The sequence below is a fragment of the Diplotaxodon limnothrissa genome, linkage group LG7 (assembly GCF_057381915.1).
Source record: "Diplotaxodon limnothrissa isolate DT_005_m linkage group LG7, D_limnothrissa_male_GT1.1, whole genome shotgun sequence".
NCBI classification, from domain to species: domain Eukaryota; kingdom Metazoa; phylum Chordata; class Actinopteri; order Cichliformes; family Cichlidae; genus Diplotaxodon; species Diplotaxodon limnothrissa.
The window spans coordinates 8,661,013-8,684,686 of NC_140602.1; the positions used below are offsets into that span (position 1 = coordinate 8,661,013).

The 23,674-nt window shown below is 41.6% G+C and overlaps 2 protein-coding genes across 3 annotated transcripts; one reads left to right on the forward strand and one right to left on the reverse strand.

Moving 5' to 3' along the window:
* Positions 1 to 24: 24 nt before the first annotated feature.
* Positions 25 to 9,978, forward strand: ric8b (RIC8 guanine nucleotide exchange factor B). Of its 2 annotated transcripts, none has more exons than XM_085357318.1 (10): positions 25 to 166; positions 563 to 610; positions 696 to 1,325; positions 3,322 to 3,416; positions 5,659 to 5,809; positions 6,082 to 6,180; positions 6,284 to 6,428; positions 6,568 to 6,712; positions 6,979 to 7,098; positions 8,828 to 9,978. In XM_085357318.1, the coding sequence occupies exons 1-10, from the start codon at positions 83 to 85 to the stop codon at positions 8,934 to 8,936; spliced, it is 1,626 nt and encodes a 541-aa protein (XP_085213444.1). In that variant the 5' UTR covers positions 25 to 82; the 3' UTR covers positions 8,937 to 9,978. The 2 variants fall into 2 exon arrangements, with proteins under 2 accessions (XP_085213444.1, XP_085213445.1); XM_085357319.1 differs by having other exon boundaries at positions 6,085 to 6,180.
* Positions 9,979 to 10,776: 798 nt separating this feature from the next.
* Positions 10,777 to 22,775, reverse strand: LOC146627724 (NAD-dependent protein deacetylase sirtuin-3). Its single transcript, XM_085357320.1, has 8 exons — positions 22,724 to 22,775; positions 16,072 to 16,294; positions 13,349 to 13,567; positions 12,948 to 13,180; positions 11,658 to 11,758; positions 11,413 to 11,574; positions 11,110 to 11,322; positions 10,777 to 11,006 (listed from the first exon to the last, which is right to left on the reverse strand). Exons 2-8 carry the CDS (start codon positions 16,284 to 16,286, stop codon positions 10,818 to 10,820), a joined length of 1,332 nt encoding a protein of 443 aa, XP_085213446.1. The 5' UTR covers positions 16,287 to 16,294; positions 22,724 to 22,775; the 3' UTR covers positions 10,777 to 10,817.
* Positions 22,776 to 23,674: the final 899 nt, after the last annotated feature.

The window sequence follows — 23,674 nt, forward strand, 5'->3', positions numbered from 1 at the left end:
TGAAACAAGTTAGCCTGTCATCCAGCTAGCTGTGGCTGCACATCACTCACCGGTAACTCTCCGAGCTTTTCAGGTAGCCCCCATGGATCTGAATAATATTTTATCTCAGCTTGAAACTGCCAGCGAAGAGGACATCGAGAAGCTCTTGCAGCAGTATAATGTAGAGGTGAGTCGCGCGTTTGCTCGTTTTTCTTCAACCAAAACAAACGCCCGTGCTAACGTTAGCTAGCCACCTAGCCAGACAGCTAGCTCTGGGTGACATGAACATCTTTCTGGGCTGCTGAGCCGAAATGTTTGGCTCCGTCAAATGAAACTTGGTTTCGCATTAGCAGAGAAAAAAGAACACACACATTGAGCGAAGCAAAAGTATGCAATATGGCCTTATTTACAGCGCAAAGAGTAGAGCTAAAAATGCTAATCATGCATCATCCGTGAAAACTTTGCATGTTTCTCTGAGGTTTCCAACTTTAAATCCGTTTCATAGCTTCTAATATGTGATAGTGCACGCTTGACACGAGTCGATCTTGTTTGCTGTCGACACTGAGCATCCTTTCTGTTGCAGAACACCCAAACCTTCACTTTTGACCCAAAGGAGGAAACCCTGCGGAGTGTGAGTACCATCTAGCCCAGCAGCTTCTTATTACATGAAATGTGTGATAGTGACGGTGTGTGTGTGTCTCTGTGCGTCCTTGCAGAAGCTGTGCCACGGTGTGCTCACAGTCCTCGGGAGACAGGTGCAGCCCAGCTGTCAGAAGACATGCTTGGAGACCCTCCGCATCATGTCCAGAGATAAGCGTGTCCTGGCTCCTGTAGCCACCAAGGAAGGCATGTTGACCCTGGCAGGGATGGCGAGGCTGCGGGCTGGAGAGGAACAGGATGCTGACAAGAAAAGCTCTCAGGAACAGACACTGTCAGAGGAGAACAAGAGGGTGGTGGTGGAGGCCCTAAAGTGCCTTTGCAACGTTGTATATAACAGCCCTGCGGCTCAGCAGGTCTGCGTGGATGTGCAGCTGGTTCGTGGTCTGTGTGCCAGCCTGGCCACGGCCCGTACGTGGTCCCATGAGGTGGGCCTGTTCACACTGCGCCTTCTCTTCCTGCTGTCTGCCCTCCAACCTGCCGTGAGGGGGCTTTTGAGGAGAGAGTGGCATGCTGTTAGACTGCTGACAGAGGTGTTGGAGCACACGCTGGATGTGCGCTGGGTTGGTCCGTATGAAGCTGCCCGTCCAGATCCGCAAGCTGTGTCCATGCCTGCAGAGAATAATGAGCGAGCGATGGAAGCACTCAAAGCCATGTTCAACCTCACACTGTCTGAAACTGGTGGTGAGGTGAGTATGCGGTGGTTATACAAAACAATGTTACAGTAAAGGCTCACTCGGTGCTAATCGTTTGTGACTAATTGCACTACAGTCTTAATCTGAACTACAAAGATCATATATGCTGTTCCCAAGAGCAGCCAAATTGCATCTGTCATGAACTGCTGGTTCTCAGGAAGTCGCTCTTCCTCTCAGTGATTTACTGTGAGTGTGTAACCACATTAACTCAGCCTGAGTAAAAAAAAAAAAAAAAAATCAGTAAGAATGGCTTTTATGCAAAGCTTTGGTAGCTTTGCATGATTCTCAGTCAGAATAATCCTTATTTATCTCAGGTGCAGCACTACAACAGAGAATGTGTTCATTCACTGTGTGAAACAAGCTGCCCATCCGTTATGCCTGATTTAGACCTTTGCAGGAAATCTATACCATAACTTAAGAAGTAACTGGAAACCCCTTTTAACCCAGTGCTATTGGCCAGTTAAGCCCCGTCGAATCCTCCTGTGCATTCCCAGCTTATTTTTGCCACAGTTTTTGACATTATCAATGAGAGAATAATGGTCATCAACTCGGTATAAGCAATAATAATCATAGCATAAATATAATTACTCACAAAGTTTAGCAGATTCCTGTAAGGAGACTACGAAACTATAAAAATGGATGTGAGGGAATATGCGAAGAAGTGGAAAAACCTGAAGGATAAATATGTTTGCCTCTGTAAAAAAATCTCCCCAAAAACTGATCACAGCTATGAAACATTGTTACATGATCACAGTCTAAAACGGCCCTTAAAGACCATAGTTCTAAAATTGCACAGCAATGTTAAGTCAATATGTTTTCTGATGATTTTGCCCTGACCTTCAAATAAATTTGAGCTGGAATAATATTATATATTAAAGATGTTAACGCCTGATAAAAATCTTATTGGCTTTAAAAGTGAAGCCTATCAGAAAAAGTTTGAGGCTGCCACTTTGACCATCATTAAGGAAAATTTGTCCTGCTGTGTTTAGACCAGTCTGAAGTTAGGCTCATTGCTCCTTTATTACAAAATCAGTAAGTCCTTCCACCCACACACACACAGGCCACTCAGTATGAACATGACTTGAAAAAAGGATGATACTTGGTACACATGCTTTTCATTCATGATGTACTTATTGTATGATAATTTTTGCATCTGATTCACTGTCAAACTTGATCGTCTTGTCTGAGGAGGCATTTCAAAGGAGAAACGCGACTGCAAAGGAAGCACCTGAGGCAGTGTAAGTCCTGCTGACGCTACGTTTAGTTTTAAGATTCCCATTTGGCCCTGCTCTCCTCTTAGAAATCCAAACTTCCTCTTCCTCAGTCTCACCACAGCCTCTCTGCTCCTGTCACTATTAGACCAGTAACTCCTCCTCGCGTACTCCTGAGTTCTCAGGTTACTTTTTGTTGTTAAACTAGTTTTTTACTTTCAGCCTAGATACTTGCAGCTCTGCGCTGAGCTGAGAATCACCCCATTCTCATATTCAAAATATCATCAGCAAAAGTACCAACACAGCAATTTCTTACTTATTTTCTTGATGTATTGGTGTCAATCTTGATATTTATATTTAGGCACTTTTAACTGCCCTCCCTAATTTGTCACTTAGTGACGTGAATAAAAGTTAATTAAGGAAATAAAGAAGAAACTTGCGGGAGCTAAATGGTAGATGGTGCTGATAGGAGGGAGAAACAAATGAAAATGACACACATAGTGACCCCTTCATGCCTTTTTATTTTATTCCTACTCAGTTACACAATGGCAGCATATCCCGGTAGTTATAGCAGTAGCTACTTTAATATTAGAATAAAAATAGCCACTTTATTCCGTACCACTGATGCGTACTTGCACGGATGATTGATTAACTGAAGGTTTTAGCCTTTGCTTCCAGCCTCATGCCCTTGTAGCGTAGGTATTTTTACCGTACTGCTTTGCTGTGCATAAACAAAACCCCTGGTTGGACTCGGTGTTTTTGTGTGCTCGGCTTGACAGGAAGACGATCACCAGCTCCGGCTCATTGCTGCCATCCTGCGTCATCTCCTGATGCTGAAGACCGAGACCGAGGAGAAAACGGAGGAAGCACACAGGTGGGAATCTGTTCCTCGCTGATCTTCATATGTTAATAATTTATTGTAGCGGACTGCACCTTCGTATTTGATTTAAACCAATATACTTGTTTGGACCTCTTAAACACAAAGAGGCTCAGTCCCTTTGTGTATCCGTGTCCTGTAGCTTTCATGTGTGAATGAGTTATAGCCTCAGACATGACTTGAAAGTGATTTACATAGAAAAGCAGACTGCATCGCCGTGTCTGTGTAGGAAAATCACCTTGTGAGATTTGCGTGTGTCGATAGCAAAGTGCTGTGTAGTTGTATTTTATATTATCTATGAGCTTTTTTCTGTCATTGTGCGACAGCAGTGTTTCTCATGGTAATTTCACACAAGAATGCCAAGAATGTGTGGTCTTAGCCTGAAATTTAAACAGTGTCATGTAAAAGTGAGTGATGATCCTCTTGACCTGTCAGATTGGTGGCTGAATCAGTCGTGGGAGGTTGACCCATTGACCGACCCAGCTGTAATTTGAATGCAGTGTAACACAGAGCTAATTTGAATAGAAAAGGGTAGCACGAAGGAGAGAGTTAGTTTTAAGCCAAGCTGGCAGGCGTTTTAAAGTTTGTTAGTCGGATGATCGTCAGACTAACACATAAATATTTTCAAATGTAGAGTGTTTTGGTGCTACGCGTTTATGACTGACGGACTTCTGGTATCAGACTCAGTAATTCCTACATCTGTGCTCCCTGGTTACGCCATAAAACTGTTGTCTTTTTAAACTAACCGGCTCAAGGATCACCTCATTTCCAGAACTACTCTTACTATTTTTTTTTTCTTTTATTCCTACTTTTATCTCTTTGGGTACCAGTAATTGTAAGTATTGCTAACTTGAGAAAAATAAAGTATTTTAGATGATCTCTGGTGAATCTCTAGTTTAGGAGGTATAGATGTTAAAATGCAAACTTACCACATGACAGAGACACGATTTGTCATATTTTTATTCCATGTGCTCTTTTTGAGCTCCTAGTGATTTTTCTCTCCTTCTGGTCTCAAACTGGAAAGCATTAATAACAACAAATGCGAAGAAAGCAGAAACGTATCAGAAAACAAACAGGAAAAAACTCCTTTATCTGTCTATTGCTGTTCCTCCTGGGTATAGGTCAGATTTGAGTGAAACTTGATTACAAAGATCACTAAACGATGCTTCAACCAAATTATCATTTTTGCTGTTCCATTTTACCAGCATAACCTTTCTGGAGACGACTTACAATCTCGCCAATCGCTTGCTCCTGATACACTGAACAATATTCAGTTTCAACAAATTGGCAAAGACAGTTTACTCCAATTCAATTCAAATCAACTTTATTTATATCGTGCCAAATCACAACAGCTGCTCTATATTGTAAGGTAAAGACGCCACAATAGTAGAGAGAATACCCCAATCACTTGGCGACAGTGGGAAGAAAAAACTTCCTTTTAACAGGAAGAAACCGTTGGCAGAACCAGGCTCAGGGAGGTGCAGGCATCTGCTGTGACCGGTTGGGTGTGAAGGGACGAAGAGAGGACAAAAAACAGACTGTGGAAGAGAGCGAGATATAATAACTAACGATTAAATGCAGAGTGGTGTATAAACAGAGTGCAAAGAGGTGTGAGAAGATGAAATGCATCATGGGAAGCTTCCGGCTGCCTAGGTCTATTCCCATTTAACTAGCGGAGGGTTCATACTCATCTGGACCAGCCCTCACTAGAAGCTTTGTCAAAAAGGAAATGTTTAAGCCCAATCTGAAAGTCGTGACATAAGATTCACACGTTTAAGAAGAAAGAACTTTAGAAAGTACCAAATGATAGGAAAGGTTGAACTATTGCATTGCTATGCATTTCACTTATATATCATTAGACTGTGATGATTTCATTGGTGGGGATTAGGACGGAAGGGGTCCTGTGGGTTAACAGTGCCATGACATGCGGGTGCACTCACATATTTTCATGGTTTCTGCTGAGCATGTCGTCTTAATTCTCCCGAACTCTGACACATTCATTTGGTAGTGAACTACAGTGACCTGTCCCAGATGTTGTTATTTAATACAGCCAATGAGTGAGAAGAAAACATGTCACTTTCTTTGTGTGCTTTGCACCTGTGAATTGTGGTGAATCCTGAGCAAAACCTGGTATGTCTTTTCAAAAGTGTTTTAACCTTTTTGTATTTCGATTTTATTCTCCAAATACCCTAAAACCTCTGGATAATTAAAAAAATATAATGTTTTTAACTGTTTGCAGCCATGCCGTGAACCTGCTGAACAACCTGCCCGTGTCCTATCTGGATGTTTTAATTGACGTCCCCGTGCAGGGAGGGCAGGAGAAATATGCCGGAAAAAACATGGACGCGATCGAGGTGTTGCTGGACTTCATGGAGAAAAGAATCGACAAGGTAAAATTCAACTTCTGTCACGATGACGATGACGCGAGAATAACGGTTTAGCATCCATAAAGGTGTTCTAACTCCACCTGGATGTTTTTGTTTTTATTTATGATTAGAAGGAGAAGAAAGCCTGAATAAAGGTCATGTCCCTCAGGTTCTCCTCTGTTATTCAGTGTCTCCGTCATTTTATTTCTATTAGCTGCGTGCTTGTGTGTTAAGGATATCTATCCAGCCCCTGAGTTTGTGGAGACAGTGAAGTTTTTGTGGTCTGTCACTCCAAGCAGGGGTCCAATTACAAAGAGGGTTTGACTCCAGTACTCAGCCTTTTGACTGAAGGATCCAGACACCACAGGGAGATCCGCAGATATATCAAAGCTCAGGTAATCACGGTTTGTGGGCTCAGCTTTAGAGGCGTGTTAAAATAGAAATATTGATGCACTATTAAGCCTTATATCCTTTTTTTTTTTTTTTTTTTTTTTAAAGGTACTTCCCCCACTGAAAGATGTGAAGAGCAGGCCAGAGATTGGCACCACCATCAGAAACAAGCTGGTTCGCCTCATGACACATGTGGACATGGGCGTGAAGCAGACAGCTGCAGAGTTCCTGTTCGTCCTCTGCAAAGAAAGCGGTGAGTGATTTAAAATGGAGAAGAAGGGGACGAAAAATGTGGCCTTTTCGGTTGAGTGCAGTTTATGAGAATAATTACCTTAACACATCAGGATTTATGTGTAGCAATACCACCTTTTAGTAAATGTGTTGTCTTGCAGTGGACAACCTGTTGAAGTACACGGGGTACGGAAACGCAGCAGGACTTCTTGCGGCTCGAGGACTTCTTGGAGGAGGGAGAGGAGAGACTCAGTACTCTGATGATGAGGACTCAGACACAGAAGAATACAAATCTGCCAAACCTTTGTGAGTCCTCCACACTGGGATTACAATAAGGTGTCACATATTTAACTGTTGTGTGTACTACATTTGTGCTGCACCGATTCAAAAACTGCTGGTCTAGTAGCTGATGTTGATCCTCCCTCTCTCTTTTAAAAAAAAAAAAATTATTTCCTTTTATTCTCGTGGAACAAACTCCAGTAATTTAATCCCAGATATAACAAATAGCTGCCATTAGTTGAATTCACTTTGCAGCTATACATTCAGCGTTCTCATCTATTTCTTTTTTTCAGCATCAACCCCATCACCGGTCACGTCGAGGAGCCGATGCCGAACCCCGTCGAAGAGATGACCGAGGAGCAGAAGGAGTACGAAGCCGAGAAGCTGGCCAACATGTTCGACAAGTTGTCAAGGTAATAAACTAGAGAGCTCGCTAACTAGTAGTGAGGCATGCTTCAAAATCTACAATGTGCTGTTTACAACACTTAGAAAAGTACCAGAGGATTTTCAGTTGCAAAGTTTTTGGACCGAAAACAGCTGTGTGTGTTCTGACTTCACCGCAGTTTCTGATGGACTGAAAAAGGTTTAGAGGTCATTTCATGCTCTGCCTCAAAGCGCAAATATATAAAGCAATCTGCTGTCTGGGAATTTGCTTTTTCATATTTTAGATTAGCTTTGGATGCATGAATGTGTTTAAAAAAAAGTCTGTGTAAAATGGAAAATTCAGTATGATAGATGCCTCAGAAGTCTTGTCGAAATTTTTTTTTTCTTTTACCACGCCTGCTCAAAATATAAATACACAGTTTCCCGAGCAAAGGGTCGTGCTGTGTTTGTGTTGACCTTTCCTCAGCGAGCGCAGAGGCCAACGTTAGTTTGCACAGCGCCTGCACAAAAGTAACACTGAGCCCGCTCCCTGCCAACCGAGTCATCGTTGGAAGAATCTCTTGCCTTTTAGATGTAGCTTCAATTAGGACTGGACTTTGTGCACGCCGCGTCATTCAGCCGGTGTAAATGGAGGAGCTGCTGCCACAACGCACCAGCGGCATCATTACCTCCGCTCCTTAATTATCACCTAATTGGCTCACACAGTCGACTTGTCGTTTCCCTGTTCCTTTATTCTGGTTTTTAATAACACACGTCCTGACTTTATTCTTCTTTTTATTTGACAAGCAAGCCGGTGGTCAGACAAGGAGTGGACTGAGACAGAAGCACAGCTAGACAAAGCTATTCGGGTGGAACGTGGATCAAGAGACGTAGGTGGATAAATGCGCAGGCATAAGAAAGCCGTCCTCGCCTTTGTTGAGCCAAAAGAGGGCGTTGAGCTGTAATGAGGCACGTGCACCCAGAAGAGGAAGATTCCTTTCCGAGGCCGCATCCCCTTTCTTCTCTTCCTCTGCAATGAAGGAGAGGTGGTCCCTTGATGCCGACTCTAAGGAGATCGGTCAGGTCCTTGCAAGAATGTGCCCCTCTAACTGTTTAACTGGTGCTCCAATTAGCACATACTCTGCACCCCCACCCCACCCCTTACACCTGCCAGACTCCCCCCACCCAGCCCTCTGTCACTCCCAAGGAGGAAGGAAGACATTTTTCGCCCTCTCTAATTGGAAGAGATGATGCCACATGTTTTTGTTTGTTTTGTCACGCTGGTCTGTATTGTAAATGAGCCAGTGATACCGGGTCACGAGATTCTGGTTCTCTTTAAAGAACTTTAACCTTTAAGAATTAAATGATATTTAATTCTAGGAATCAGAAGGAATTACATGGCCATTTGTGTTTGAGTCTGTCAAATCTTTTGACCGATAATTCTCTGATAAATCATCTCGGAGGGAGTGGTGACACACGGTGCAGGTATAATTGGATTAGGGTGAAGGGGCAGCCGTGGCTTTGAGGAGATTAGGCTGAGTACTGATCCTGTAATTAAACTGCCACTGCAAAGGAGGGGAGGGAGGATGGCCAGACAGGGGCGAGTGTCCATGAAAGGAGGGGAGGGAGTTGTTGAGTGAGGGTCCTTGAGTTGTGTATGCAGAACGTGCAGACGCATGCAATTGAAAAGCCCTTTTTAAAAAGAAAAATGTTCTTCCAGCTTTCCTTTAGCATCCATCCAGCACGTCATATCTGATATCTACTTCTTTGTGTCCGCAGGCAGCACGTGATTCGACCGATGGGCGTCAAACCCGACGGGACGTTGGCACCTTTGGAAGAAACTCTCTGCAGTCCACCTGAGGAAAACTCGGACTCAGACTCGGACTAGTGCTGCTGAATATCTCAGCCACGTTTTCCAGACTAAGCCCGATGGGCCCCACCCCCAACAAATCTCGAGCTGTGATTATTGAAGGTGGGTTCTGTAGCTGGGCTTGAATTTGTGCCTCCATCCTGAATGAGCTGCTGCTGAGTGTAGAGCTGTGTCCAAAAACTTCAGGTGCTGGATGGGAAAGTCCCATTTATCACCTCGGGGGCTGTAACTGGGACAAGTGGTAGTGATTAACAGAAAGCTGAACAAATGGTGATGGTGAAAAATAAAATATTTATGTGTAAGTTTATATCAGGCTTTTATTGCGCTTTGCAGGGCAATCAGCTCCTCTTTGGTTTTTCTTAGTGATATTGACTGACGGCCACTTAAATGCAAATAAAGTGTTATTTTGCAATCATGGACTGGACTCTTAGCAAAATCTTAGCCTCTTTTTTTTTTTTTCAAATAGGACAGGCACTTGCTGTAATAAATGAAATCAAACCAGTCCTGAAGTAGAACGCAGCTAAACATTTCACAGCAGGCTCCAGAGGCTGTCTCGCGCTGAAGCGGAGTCGTGCGTGGCAGGAAGACTGCCGAGGAGGAGTTCACAGTTACTGCTGCATCTTTTGCTTTAGTGCTCCCTGTGGGGAAAGAATATACTTTCTGCTGAGTTTTGCTTCTTGCTGGAAACACTGTTTTGTTTAAAGTGTAGTTTTGGGTGTGAATAAACATTTCTTCACTTCTCTTTTTTAAAAATATATACATATAAAAAATATATGACTAGAAGGTGCACAATTTTAACACGAATCATAGTAAACACTGTTAGCGGTAAAGCTGCTGGTACTGCTGGAGCACAGGACTGATGTGTTTGTGGACGGTTTAAACCTGCAGCTCACTTTGTGTAATCAGTTTTTACCATGGACAAAAGACAAATGTTAGTGGTAGTTCACTTTTTTCTCTCTGGTACTCGATGACGTTATGGAGAAAAGAAAACAAGTTTCATTAAATTTAAGACTTGAGGCAATGCAGCATTCTCCACAGGTCGATGGTGGTTTTTGCCTGTTCGGGCTCTTGATAATGAAATGTGTGAACTACGATGATTGTTTTCTAATCTCTGTTCCTTTTGTCATCTGCATGATGTTGAATCAAAAAAAAGAAACCTATGAAAATGTTGTTTATTTGACACTAAATGTGTGACTTTATATAAACAAAGTAATATATTTTCTGTGTCTTGGTATAATTTAATTCTATGCAGATCTCACATGCTTGGCCAGTTATACACATAATTTAACTGCTTGTTACATCAGCGTTTCTCATTGTTAATCAAATTTGTGCAAGTTGACTTTACTCTTTTCGATTTGCCAAAGTTGGTTATCATTTGCTGGGTTTCTCATGTCTGTATTTTTCCCTGCATCGCTGTAGATTTGTTTTGTGCTCAGCTGTAAACAATTATTCCACCACATTCAAGTTTTCTGTTCGTGTTTTTCTAAGTGGAAAGCATTTATGAACTGGCATCATATCATTTCCACAAAAGTTAATAGACTGAAGAATAAATGTCTTTTTTTGGACAAAGTGCAAATTACACAATACTTTTATTAAATACGCTCTCAAAGACAGTGTTATACTGATTATAAAACATTAACACATTACACTGACTTAAAACACCTTAAAATTAATATTTTTGATACAAGGCTCGAATGTCTACTAGTGTTCTTGATGGGTGCTGTTTGAACTTGATTAACCTTTTAACGCGTTCATATAACCATGATACAAACATCACATTACTGGCTCTTAGATGAAGAGGTAAGACTCTAATCTGATTAGAGGTTACAGTTAACAGAACAGTCTGCCATGTGAACTATGGATAGTGGAAACTTCAAAATCCTTCAAGTGTCGTAATATTTAGTTGCTTAGGGTGGACGATGCAGAGCTCTTGCTGTCTGTCTCAGAATCTGTCTCCTCGCCACCGCTGCCTGCTGCTCTCTGAGCTCCTGGTATGGACCTGGATGTCTCCGTCCTGCCTTGAGGCTCTGCTGTTGCTCTGATCGGACATGTCTGTGATGGCGGACTGCTTACCAACGCTGGGATGGTCTGCAGAAAGAAATGAAAACCACTGAGTGCCACAGGACTGTGTAACAATCATTCTGCAGCTTTTTTCCTTTTTAACTGACCCGTGAGAGCTTTTAGAACCCACCAGTGTTTCCTGGTTCCTCATCAGCTCTTCGATCTCGTTGTTCCAGCCGAGCATTTCGGCAAACTTCCGCACAGTATCCTCCAGGTTTCCTAGCTCCATGTGGTCCCCTCGCCGGAGCGGGACCTTCTCAAAGGGACCCACAGCATGTCGGTTCAGGAGGAGACGTGGCACAGTGGAGCGCACCGTGTTCACCAAGCTGGCAAATGGCTCAATCTGAAACATTTTATTTAACATTTAATGGAATGTGCCTTTACACAAACAACCTGTTTTTACTATGATATCATATTAAATTTTAATGTTTACCTGCAAAGACGTGCCCATAATGATGAGCAGGTCAGCTTTTGGGAAATCTTTAGTGTGCAGGAAATACTTCTGAGGAAGGTCCTCTCCGAAAAACACAACATCCGGTTTGACCGTTGCGGCACAAAATGTGCATATGGGGACGTTGTCATTCATTATCGCCCGCTGTTAGACAAAAAACACGCAGGAAAGATTAACGTGGCATCAAGCGCATGGGATTCATATATAATATAAAGAGGCATACGAACCTTGGCCTCCTCAGCGGGGTAAGGAGTGTAGCACAGGTGACACGAAGCAGTGGCAAAACTTCCATGAGCTTCTACGAGTTTTTCATCAGGGATGCCACACACTGAAGGTTTTCAAATATGATCACATTAGGAGCGAAACAGGAGCATTAATGCAAACAATCTGAGTTTGTCCTATTTGACTTTTATTAAAGTCAGACAATAATGAGGGGGAATAAAAATCTTACTCTAGCTCCCTCAAGACAAATCTTAACATCAGGCGTGCTGACTGAAATCTTTTACATAACAAGATATTCCACATAGTGAGGGTTTATAATTATTGTTAATTAATTGTATTTTTGGTGGGTTTTTAGGGGGATATCTAAAAGCTGTTTTTTTAAGCACAGTGTTGCATTTTGCCCAGATGTCTCTGTGGATTTCTGCTTCTAAACTTCTTTAAAAAACAAAAAAAACCTAATTATAACATTGATTTTAACTGCTAAATATACTTTTAGGCCAAGGAATTCAATAACAGCAACAAATTAGCTTGAACCGACTATGACACAGGAGAACGGAGAACAGGCAGCCAGCTTTGGGTCCTGCAGAGCAGCTGTCACCAGTACCTTTGTTTGAATATGAACTCTCAAAATGTGCTGCTTTAGAGCAGTGACGGACTGAGTTCTCACCTTCTTCTGCATTCAGCTACAGAAAAGATGCCATTGCAGTTGAGGGTTGTCTTAATGTTGATACGCTGCTTGTAAAGAGAAAGCCAGTGTTGATGGCGTTTCTTCGATCGCTTATATAAAATCATCCACAGAGCACAGATAACATCACTTGCTGTACGGGGGAAACCTGTTTTTCCTGCACTGGATTCCTTGGCCTTGAAAAAGTAGATTTAGCTAAACTCAATTTTTTTTTTAGCTGCAGCCACTTTGTAAAACCCGAGATAGCCGCTACATTGACAAATCCCCCACCAAAAAGGTAAATTAAATTACACATCTTCTCTGACTAATGCACTGAAGAACTCACAGATAGCGAAGTACACTGAAAAATGAAAGCTACCAAACAGCAGTGGACAGGGAGCCCCTTCAAAGACACCTTATTGTTAAATCGTCAAACAACAACCCTTTACAATTCATCCCTGCTGGCAGATGCTTCAATAAAAAAAGGCAGCCAAATCTTCCAATCCTGTAGCTGGGTTTTTCAAAAAGTCACATTAATGGTAATGAGGCATCTCGAGCTTAAGTCAATGCACAAACCACTGGGCAGCTTCAAAACAACACTGATGCTGTAGCCCAACTGTTTCTCACTCACATTTCTCCAGTCCGTCGATGTTCTGGGTGTACAATCGGAGCAGGAGGCCTTTGTGATGAAGCATGCGGATGAAGTAGTGTATGTAGTTTGGACGATGGCTGCCAGGATACAGAGCCTTAGCCAAGGAGAAGAACGGCTGCGGGTCATTGGAGAAGTAGTCGATGTTGAAAATGGCTTCTGGGTATGGGATGTTATACTTTTCCAAGTTTGCATAAAGACCTGTTCCTGGAGTCCTGAAAAATTGGTACATTGGTACATTCTGAAACACTGATTTTCTGAGGTTCAAGTAATGCAGATAAAAGTGAGCCAGTGGTGGATTTCTTCTTATGGACAAGAAGGTTGAGCTGCTACACAGCTTTCACAGTGAAAATCTGCAGATTGGTGAGGTTTTAGACACCAACCTAAAGTCTGGGATCCCACTTGCTGTGCTGATTCCTGCTCCAGCCACCACCACTACGTTCTTACAGCGGCCGAGCTTCACCAGCCGAGCCACAGATGCCAGGCCTCCCTGGGATGATGACTTAACAGCGGGCGAAGATGGAGCAGTCTGATCAGATCTTGGTGCAGAGGGCTGAGGTGCCGGCACAGAATCACTGCTGGCTTTGGGAACCTTTCCTTTACTGGAGAAAAAGACAGTGTGTGCTTTACTTTGCAGCTTTCATTATTTCTTTTTATAGTCTCGTGTCACATGGACCACACCAACATTACTTTAGACAGTTATCAGTCAGGCCATACCGCCAAGGAGGTGTAATCTGCCCCAAATTCATTATGTTTCCGCTCATTGTTGCAGGACTCTCTTCAGCACTGTGAGTCCTAAACTCCTCATGAAGTCTGTGTGTCATTTTTGTTTCATAAAACAGTGCTGAACTTCAGTAAGTGCATGTGATGCAAACACTGGCTGTTAAATCTTTCACCTGGTGGCTCAAATAATAGAGCAGTATGTAATAGTAATACAGTGACTTCACAGCTAGTGAATGGTCCTACATCCTGCATGTTCTACTCAAAGACCACAGGCACCTCAACCAAAAGGAATCTCAAACAGATCTGTGATCTTCAGCACAAATCCAGCATCCATCAATATTTTATTACAATTATACCTGTCTGAGAAGGCCAGCACGCCTCAGAATGTTAACACTAGGGCTGGGTCATATTATAACGTTCACGGTAATACCGGTATAATGTTAGGCGACAATAGGAAAATGAAATATCGCGATAGAATATGAGTAAAACGCGCAGTGCCTTTGTTTTCATACGCACATGGCCGATTGTTGAGTGAAACAGATGAACCAGAATTGGTTTGTAAAAATGGTGCAACTTCCGTGATGTGGAACTGGTGTGGTGTTTGTCTGTCAGATACACAACAAAGCACATTTTTTTGCAGAACATGCAAGCGGCCGTCGTTATTGTCGTATTTGTCGGACTAAGATGCTCTTAAATCTGGGAGTAATCTGGGTCCTAAACTCCGTACTTTCAGGTCAAGCAAACACTGCAGCATCACTGAGAGTTAAACTGTCTAAATTCTTTCATCTTTAATAAAACGATCAGCATTGCTGCTTTACCAGGTGTAACTATGAAGTTTAACTTCCAGGCATCCATGAAAACAAAACTAACGGAGTTAGAAGTTAGCAGGAAGCTAGCGGAAGTAAGCTCGCTAGTTTTGCTAGTTGCTTAAGCATGATATTGCATGTTCTGACTGAGAGATTTCTGGAAAAATTCAAAGGTACAGCTCTGCTATCACTTCCAACATAAATGAAGACAAACTACACAGCAGTGAGGTTTGTAGGGTTACTGAAGTTGGGCTAGCTGGTATATAATGATGTGCTACGTTATCGCTAGCGACACAGCTATGTTAGCATAACATAAACAGTGAAGCTGGAGGACGAACACTAACACTTTTACACTTATAAAAGTTAACGTGAAGGTTCCTCATGGTTAGAGACAAATGCAATCGCATGGCAGGATGCTGTAAATGCCCCAAACTTCAGTCACGAGAACAACTGAGATAATCCATCCACAATACGAGGTTAGTCATTAATATACTGCAACAACATGGGAATAGAGCAGCTGCCAGAGAATTCAACATTAATGAATCAATGGTACAGAAGTGGAGGAAGCAAGAAGAATGAGTTTAATAAAGTTTGATTTATCTGACTGCTTTGTTTCGCGTAATGTGCCTTATAATCCTGTGCACCTCATGGTCCGAAAAATACGTACTGCACACTGCAGTTTAATGTTGCAAAGCACCTCTTTTTAACTTCAGTGAATATTATACATGGTTATGCTCAGTATATGTCAGCCCATTTCTACTGGAAATGCCTTTTGGTTAAACTTTCAGCAAGGAATTTGCATTTGCACTGTTACATTTTTATAAAGCTTTAATGTACATAAAAACCAGCTTCTTGTTTAAGTGAAAATAAATGGAAGGTTGTCTTTTTGCGCTAGTAATGTTGTGGAGTTGTATTTTGTCTCGCATCAATTATATCGTCGGTTATATCGTTATCGCAAATTTTCAAATATATATCGTGATAAATATTTTTGGCCATATCGCCCTGCTCTAGTTAACACATCTTTAAATGACAAAATATTCATAATTTCATCTCTGTCACGTTTCCCAAATGTTAACCAACAGTAAAACCCACAGAATCAAACAAAAGGATTTAAAACTGAGTGTAAAGAAACCAAGACTCAAGACATTTTGGTGGGCGTGGGCTGAAGCATACTTTTAAAAATAATAATTAGTTCATAGGCAACCATTTCACTGCTAGACAAAAATACTTGATATGAACACTTCTGTACATAATGATGATGATCATGCCTCAGTTTTAAAGCATATTAAGGCCACACTGCTGCAACACTTGCACTCCAATTTCTTGATCATATTATGTTTTTAAAACCTGATTATTTTTATTTAGTGCTCATAGCATAGTGACATTTCTATGTATATATTAGTAAATGAGGGCCATTGTCTTGATGTTTCCTGATGTTCCTGTGGAAAAATGGCTTGAGAGAGCCAAAAGTTCTCCAAGACACTGAACATTTTCCTATTAATTAATACACTGCTGTACTGGACTTGTGTGATGTTAAGTGGTTTTCTTTATACAGGATCACTGTTACATGTCCTTACCCTGTAAACAAAGCATCCTGTCCACTCACACTCATCTGACTGAGGTTCTGAGCCAATGCCGAATCAGTTTGCTTCCTCCTTTGTTTTCCATACAGGCTCGGCCCGGAGTCCGGGGGCTCTATGTGGTTGGTGTGCCTGGCCTGAGAGCTGCGGGTTATCCTGGTGACTGAAGCTTGGGAGGTCTTTTTATCCCAGCTGGACCTGGACCTGTTCATTCCAACACCTGTTGGCGAAAACAATACACAAATTAAACTTCAGTGACTGTTCATGAGCTGTAATTCAAATTTCTTCCCTCTGTCTTATTTGTATGAGATTTGTCTGTGTACTGATAGCACAATGGACATTTTTTTTAAAGAGGCAATTCATAAGCTTGTTTTTTTTTCCAATGCACGTTTTCCTTTCAATTCACATCTTTTTCTGCTAATTAGTTATGAATGTGTATTCTCTGATTTTCCTTCCTTCTCCTCCCATATTTAAAAAGCTGTTACACTCAAATCATCGGGGCATCCTTTTCTCTTCAGTTCCTCTACACACTGAGAAGCTGAAATGTTTTAAAACTGTCAACTCTTGAACAAAAGGTAATGACTGCAATATATTTACCCCCCCCAGCAGCTATGCCAATACAACCCACAGCTGTGGCAGCTTTACTGTTCAGTCGAAGCAGAGAGAGGAGCTGCGAGGTGGGGGGTGAGAGTTAAAAAGAGGGGGAGCAGAGGTGAAAGAGAAGCGTAGGTTGACTGTGTGTCAACAAACCCAGCTGGGAGAGAAAAGAGGATGCCCCCTAACAGCCCCCACAAATGGGCAGACAGGGGTGAGGGGGTGTTCAGAGATAAATGATACAGAAGCAGGATTCAATAAAAGGTAGCAGAGGAGAAGAAGAGGACAGAAGGGAGGAGGGGGCTTCTCCTCAAAGCTATTCTAGGCCTTCAAAGAACTTCCACGAGGAATGACCACAGAGAGGTTGTGAACAAGAAAACAAAAGATGTACAACCCATAAAACAAGTCCATTTCAGAAAGCAATGGGAGCAGCAGGGAGATACGATGTACCCTCCTCCAGAAGCTCTTTATCACCCTCCAGAGGTGAGAGGAGAAGAGACACCTCTGCAGGACACTACTTTGCTAAAACTACTTTAACATTTAAAGGCTTGAAGCAAAAAATAAACAATAAAAATTGAGAAAAAAAAATGCAACTTTTTTCCCCTCTTAAAATAATGCATTAGTGATAAAGAACATGTTAAAGTTCACATTCATCAACCTGCTTTATATTTTAGACACATTCTTTCCCTCCATAAAAGACTGAAGCTCCCACATTACCTAAAGAACTATTAAAAACAGCAGGAGGCCGAGGGTCTTGGCTTTGTCTGGCCCCCTCTCAAAAAGACACTGCTGAGTACAGGCAATATATCACCAGCCCAATTATTAAGATCTCACACAGACCGTGTTGTGTTGCAGCACTCAACTCAACAACATGATATTAACTCTTGTAGCAGAATCACATCTGGAGATGCTGCACAAACTGCTGTAGTGAATCTTAAGTTGAGCAAATGACTCTGACCTCTAAACTTCAGAAACAACTCTGCCACAAAAGGTCCACAAAGTCATTTTTTATGACATCACCACCACCACCATCACGCTGACTTTGACTTAAATGTTGATTTTAATTCCCCCCAAATCTAGCAAAAAGTCTAAACGTTCCACAGATGCCGTTATCACTCTTTAATGACAAATAAATCCCTGAATAAATGACAAAAGGCTTAAAACGGATTTGAGTGCCCCCTTCTCTTTGCTTGGCCTTTCACTCTGCTTGTTCTCACTCTCCCTAGTTGAAAATCTGAGCCCAGAGAGTCCCACTACCAGACCACCAGGCCTGTAGCTGCTCATATGAGGGTTACAGTCATCTAATTAGGTTTGAGGACACCTCACTGATCACCACGAAACCCCCCTAAAAGAAAGTTAGGCTGATTGATAATCCTTTTAACATATAAGAGACTGAGAGCAAAGGCCAAATGCCAACCAAGAAGTTTGTATAAAGGGAACAAAGGCAACAGCATCCCCACGATATTTACTGATCAGTAGGTAAACAAGTTCTACCTAAATACTGTGTTAAAAAGGAACACAAATAGAGATAAATCAAAGGAATAGTAGAGTAATTTATATTTTAAAAATAAAAAACAGCAAACATTTCCATAAGGAACAGGATTAAGAGTGTTAGTTTCGTGTTTAGTTTTGACATTCACAGTGCAATAATGTTAAAGCTGCTTAGGTATGTTTTTATGATTACATCATCGTAATGGTGCTGCAGTTTATCCATTTTCTGTGAGCGGTGCAACTGAAACTTCAAAGAAAGGCTCAGGTGTCCCTTTGATTAAATTTAGGTATGTTTAATGAGGGGCTTCCCCCTGCAGCCCCGGCATTTAACCCTCCACTTGCAGCAGAGTTGACAACTGCCGACTCTGAACTCTGCCCCCTCCCCAAGCAGACACAGCAGCCTGGTCTCCATAGAAACCACTTCATTACTTAATTGGAGAGGCAGCAGCTATATGTCCTCCCACCCCACCTGCTCACTAATGACATATCACTCTATGTAGCATCTTTGTTGGACTCTCAATTGACACAAAGCAGCAAGTCCTAATTTGTGCTGCTATATTGTTTGCATGTAGAGAGGAAGGTGGGCGGTGGAGAGCTAAATTTGCCCAGCAGGTCGATGGCTGAATAATGACTCTTGCCTTGCTGCTCCTCTGAAGACGCACTCGCCTTAAATTAAGAACCAATGAGCTATCAATACAAGCTTATAGCTTGTACCGAACAACCTACATTCTCTTTAAAGTCACTGCATCACTTTAAAATTCAAATGACATTATTTTCACAATAGTGAAGCTTAGTAATAAGAAACACTTTCTAATTAAACAGTTTAATTCTACATTATTTTCACTCCATATGAGAAAAAATAATAATTTCAATAATTTGAAATATGTCCAAAAATGTTTGAAAAACAACGTGTGGTCACTTGAAGGTGAATCTATGAAAATGCCAAAGACAACACAATTTGACAGACATAATTTTATTTATTTTTTTTCCAACAAGGTGAGTCACAACAGGAAACCGGATAAGTGAAGAACCAGAGAAGAAGTGGCTAGAATAAACATGATCTACAACAGTTACACAGCATCTGAAAGCTGTGTCTTTAAGAAATAGGGAAAAAGAAAAATCCAGCAGACTTTACACAGGACCTGAGATGTACACCTCTCACCTTAGTTGATTCATCTACTGTTCACTGAAGTCTCACAGAAATATTCTCAGAAAGGATAGCTGTCTAGAATCTATTCTTAAGGAAGGGAAACAGGGAGAAAACGCTGAGGTAGCCAAATTACACAAGAACTGCACTGAAAATCAGTGGCAACAGGTCTTAATTAATGTAAATTTGAAATTTCTGATTAAAATTGTCGTCAATATGTTTGAAGAACCTAAAGAGAGAGGTACAACTGTGTGTCTACAGTCATCTGTAAAACATGGTGGAGGCTCTGTTAGTGCTGTGTTACACACAGTGAGGGTACACTGTCACCTGCTGGCACTTCTCAAGCATTACACATAACATTTTAGTAAACAACAAACTAACCACAAACTAGGACTGTGCAAGCACCAAATTTCTATCTCAGTTAGAAATTTGGCTTCAGTTAATTATTAAAAACAAAACAATGCAAAAACAGTGACAAAAATTACCAAGATTCTTGCCATAACAGAGAAGCCCAACCATAAAAATGAATGAAGAAACCGTGATTGTGGATAAATGTTAGACCCCCAAGTAAAGGCGGACACATATGGCACCAACAACATAGGGATAATTTCAGCTACACTGTGGTAAGTGCATTGTATTGACTACAAACCTCTGTATTCTCCAAGCTACATCAGTACAAACTGATATAGTTTGTACCAGTGGGCTAGTTTGGATCTGCTGTGGTTTTATACATTTAAACAATTTTAGGGTGCAGACTAACACCTGCACCAAGTGCAAACATTACTGGGGGTTTTTTTTTTTTTGGTTTTTTTTTTTTAAATATTTCACTGGAGAAAACAAACAAAAAAACAAAGCACTTTGGGTAAACAGTCAAGGGTCATATGAGCATCACTTTCCCCTACATTTAGATATACATGAATCTGTTCTGTGTCAAAATCATTTCTGGCAGTCACATTTTTAACTCATGGCTATGAAAACACTGATGTTTGTGTGTTTTATAGAATAGTTTGGTGATATCACAATGATCCAACAACTTCAGATTCTGAGGAAGTTCTCCTAGTCCAGGGGTGGGCAACTCCAGGCCTTGAGGGCCGGTGTCCCTGTAGGTTTTAGATGTGTCGTTAATCCAACACAGCTGAAGCCTGTCCTAGTCCATGAATGCAAAGGATCCACTGATCCAGACACCCTTCTGTGTTTTTTTATTTTTTTATTTCAAAGCCCAAATACTTGTAAGTGTTAAAATGACTATATTAGATATTTACTTTTGAAACACAGGAAATGGATGTATAAGATGAGCCTGGTGTCAAAAATGATATGATCCTTGAAAATTGACCCAGAAATATGTTTTTAAACGTTTAACAGAAAAATTCTAGTCCAAATTTGTTTATGAAACATATTTAAAATAACAAAGTTGACCAGTGTTGCACATGAAGCAGATAGTTACACAATAAAGATGCACCACGCACACATGCCCACACTTATCAGTAATTAACACAAAAATGCAAGAGACAATACATCAGCTTAAATATCTAAGCTTTCACGCAGACTTTAAAGTCAAAGAATAAACATGAGTTTGAAGGCATACTAAAGGTGGGAGCCAGTTTAACATGAGGTGGGGGGCAACTTATTCAACAATTTAGGGACTATAGCTGAGAAAGTTAGACTTCCCCTCCCTGTTCTTAAGGCTAGTGTTTATAGCTGGTTAGCAGATCTTAGGGCCCTTGCAAATCAAGTTTGCAGATGACACCACCGTTATTGGACTCATCTCGGACGGGGATGAGTCTGCCTACAGGAGGGAGGTTGAACGTCTGGTGTCCTGGTGCAGCCACAACAACCTGGTGCTGAATGCCCAGAAGACAGTGGAGATTATTGTGGACTTCAGGAAGCACACAGCCCCACTCCCCCCCCCATCATCCTGTCTGACACCCCCATCACCTCTGTGGACTCATTCCGCTTCCTGGGTACCACCATCACCCAGGACCTGAAGTGGGAGCCCACCATCACCTCCGTCATTAAGAAAGCCCAGCAGAGGATGTACTTCCTGAGGCAGCTGAAGAAATTCAACCCGCCAACACGGACGATGATGCAATTCTACACTGCAATCATCGAGTCCATCCTCACCTCCTCCATCACCGTGTGGTACGCTGGAGCCACTATCAGGGACAAACAGAGACTGCAGCGTGTTGTGCGCTCTGCTGAGAAGGTGATTGGCTGCAGACTTCCATCTCTGCAGGACCTGTACACCTCCAGGACACTGGGGCGTGCAGCTCGGATCACAGCTGACCCTTCTCACCCTGGACAGTCTGTTTGACCTGCTCCCCTCAGGCAGGAGGCTCCGGTCCATTCGCACCAGAACCTCTCGCCACAAGAACAGTTTCTTCCCCTCTGCTGTTGGACTCATGAACAATAACCGTATGACTGTTCCCACCACTAACACATGACCCTACGCTGTGTTCACTGCATCATTCCATGTTTGGCACTGATCACCACCTGCACTCATGTATATATCTATCTACGTAGCACTTTTAATTCTTATTCTTATTTTCATTTTCATGTCTATTTTAGCGTAATTTATGACAGTATGTTTGCACTGAAGCACCGCAGCAATTTCCTAATGTTGTAAACCTGCTCAACATTTGGCAATAAAACCCTTTCTGATTCTGATTGGAGGCACATAAGGTGTTAAGAGATAAGCAATATATGGTGGGTTCAACGCAAAAAATAAATCTTAAAATCAATCCTAAGATGCAGGGGAAGCTACTGAAGAGAGGCCAGATCAGAGGAATAAGTTGCATCTTATGCTTTCTGTTAAGAAGGTGAACAGCAGCATTTTGGACCAACTAAAGGTGTGAAAGGGAGGCCTGATTTACACGAACAACAGTTGAGCTGTAATAAAAGCACATATAACATCCAGGGTGCCAATGCTTATTTCGGTTTCTCTGTCACAGGTGTTGATTTGCTTTTTCTGGACAAACCCCGATGTATTTTGAATGCTTGTAGCTCAGAAAATCTTTACACTGTCACTAAAATGATGGGGGAGACATGTTAGCGTGAAACTTTCCACATTTTGGAAGCAGACATCTAGATAGGCCTACCACTTTCTCAGAGAGGAAAATCAGCCCTTTCTTCGACTTAGCATAAGTGCAAACTACGTCAGATCACACTGAAAATGTGGGGTTTTAATTCACTTGAAGGGCCCATGGACTCGTTTCATGAAACTGTATGTGGATCCATTTAGTAAAAAAAAAAAAAAAAAAAAAAAGCTTTCCCTAAAATCAATTTGACGTCATTTCGCTTCATTCTGCAGGAAACCATGGGAATTGATATTAAAAGATGGAAGTGCAGTGGTAGCACTAACAGTAATGCCACTGAAAGGTTATAAGAGGGCTTTCATTTCATTTGCATGTCATTAGCTACCTGTGTCTTTCCAGACGGCAGAGGTTCTGAATGACGAGCAGACGACGACGACACACTGCAGACTTTTGTTGAGCCACTCGTGATGTTTTACATCCAAAAAAATAAACAAAAACTTTCGAGCTTCCCGTAAAATGTTAAAGCGTAGCCCTCCAGCTGCGGCAGCCAAACAAACAGCTGTTTAAACTGTATTAAGGGTGTCTCCTTCTTCTCAAAGCCATACAGTGAGGTTGCACGCAGCCTGAACGGGAAGTTTTTACAGAGCGAGATGTCACTCTGCTGCCGTTTCCGGGTACTAAATTACTGTGTACGAATACAGGCGGGAAACTAAACAGGAGTCACGTGACACCACGTTTCCGGTAAAGTCCTATTCAAATTAATAGTAGGTCTAAAAGTCACCCAGTGATACATTTTGGATGTTCAAAGAGGTGTTTGTAATCTTTTTGGAGGCTGTAGCTTGATTTGCTGATATCATACAGAGAGATGTTTCCTTTATTTAGCCTGTGCTCACAAACATGTGACAAGACCAGTAAAGACACAAGCAAAAAAAAAAAAAAAAAATTGGCCCTGATTAAACCCCCATATTATAGTACTGTAATAGTTAAAAGAAATTTAAAAAAAAAAGAAATTAATTTAAAAAATGAACCAAAACTAAACATTTTGTAAATATAAAAACTATCATGATTGACTACAACAGTAGTTTCTCTTTGCCAACATAGAAAGGCTGTGTTTGACAGCACTCATTGGATTGATCGATACGCAGAAAAATGGGAAAGTCCAAGGAACTCAATTAAGATCTAAGAAGGAGAATTATAGATTTATACAAGTTGGGAAAGTCTCTTGGAGCCATTTCTAAACAGATTACAAGATCATTAATTCAAGATCAACAATTTAAACATCTTGTTCTGGCAAGACAAGGCCAGGACAAGATATTCAGATCTGTCATCTGTTTGT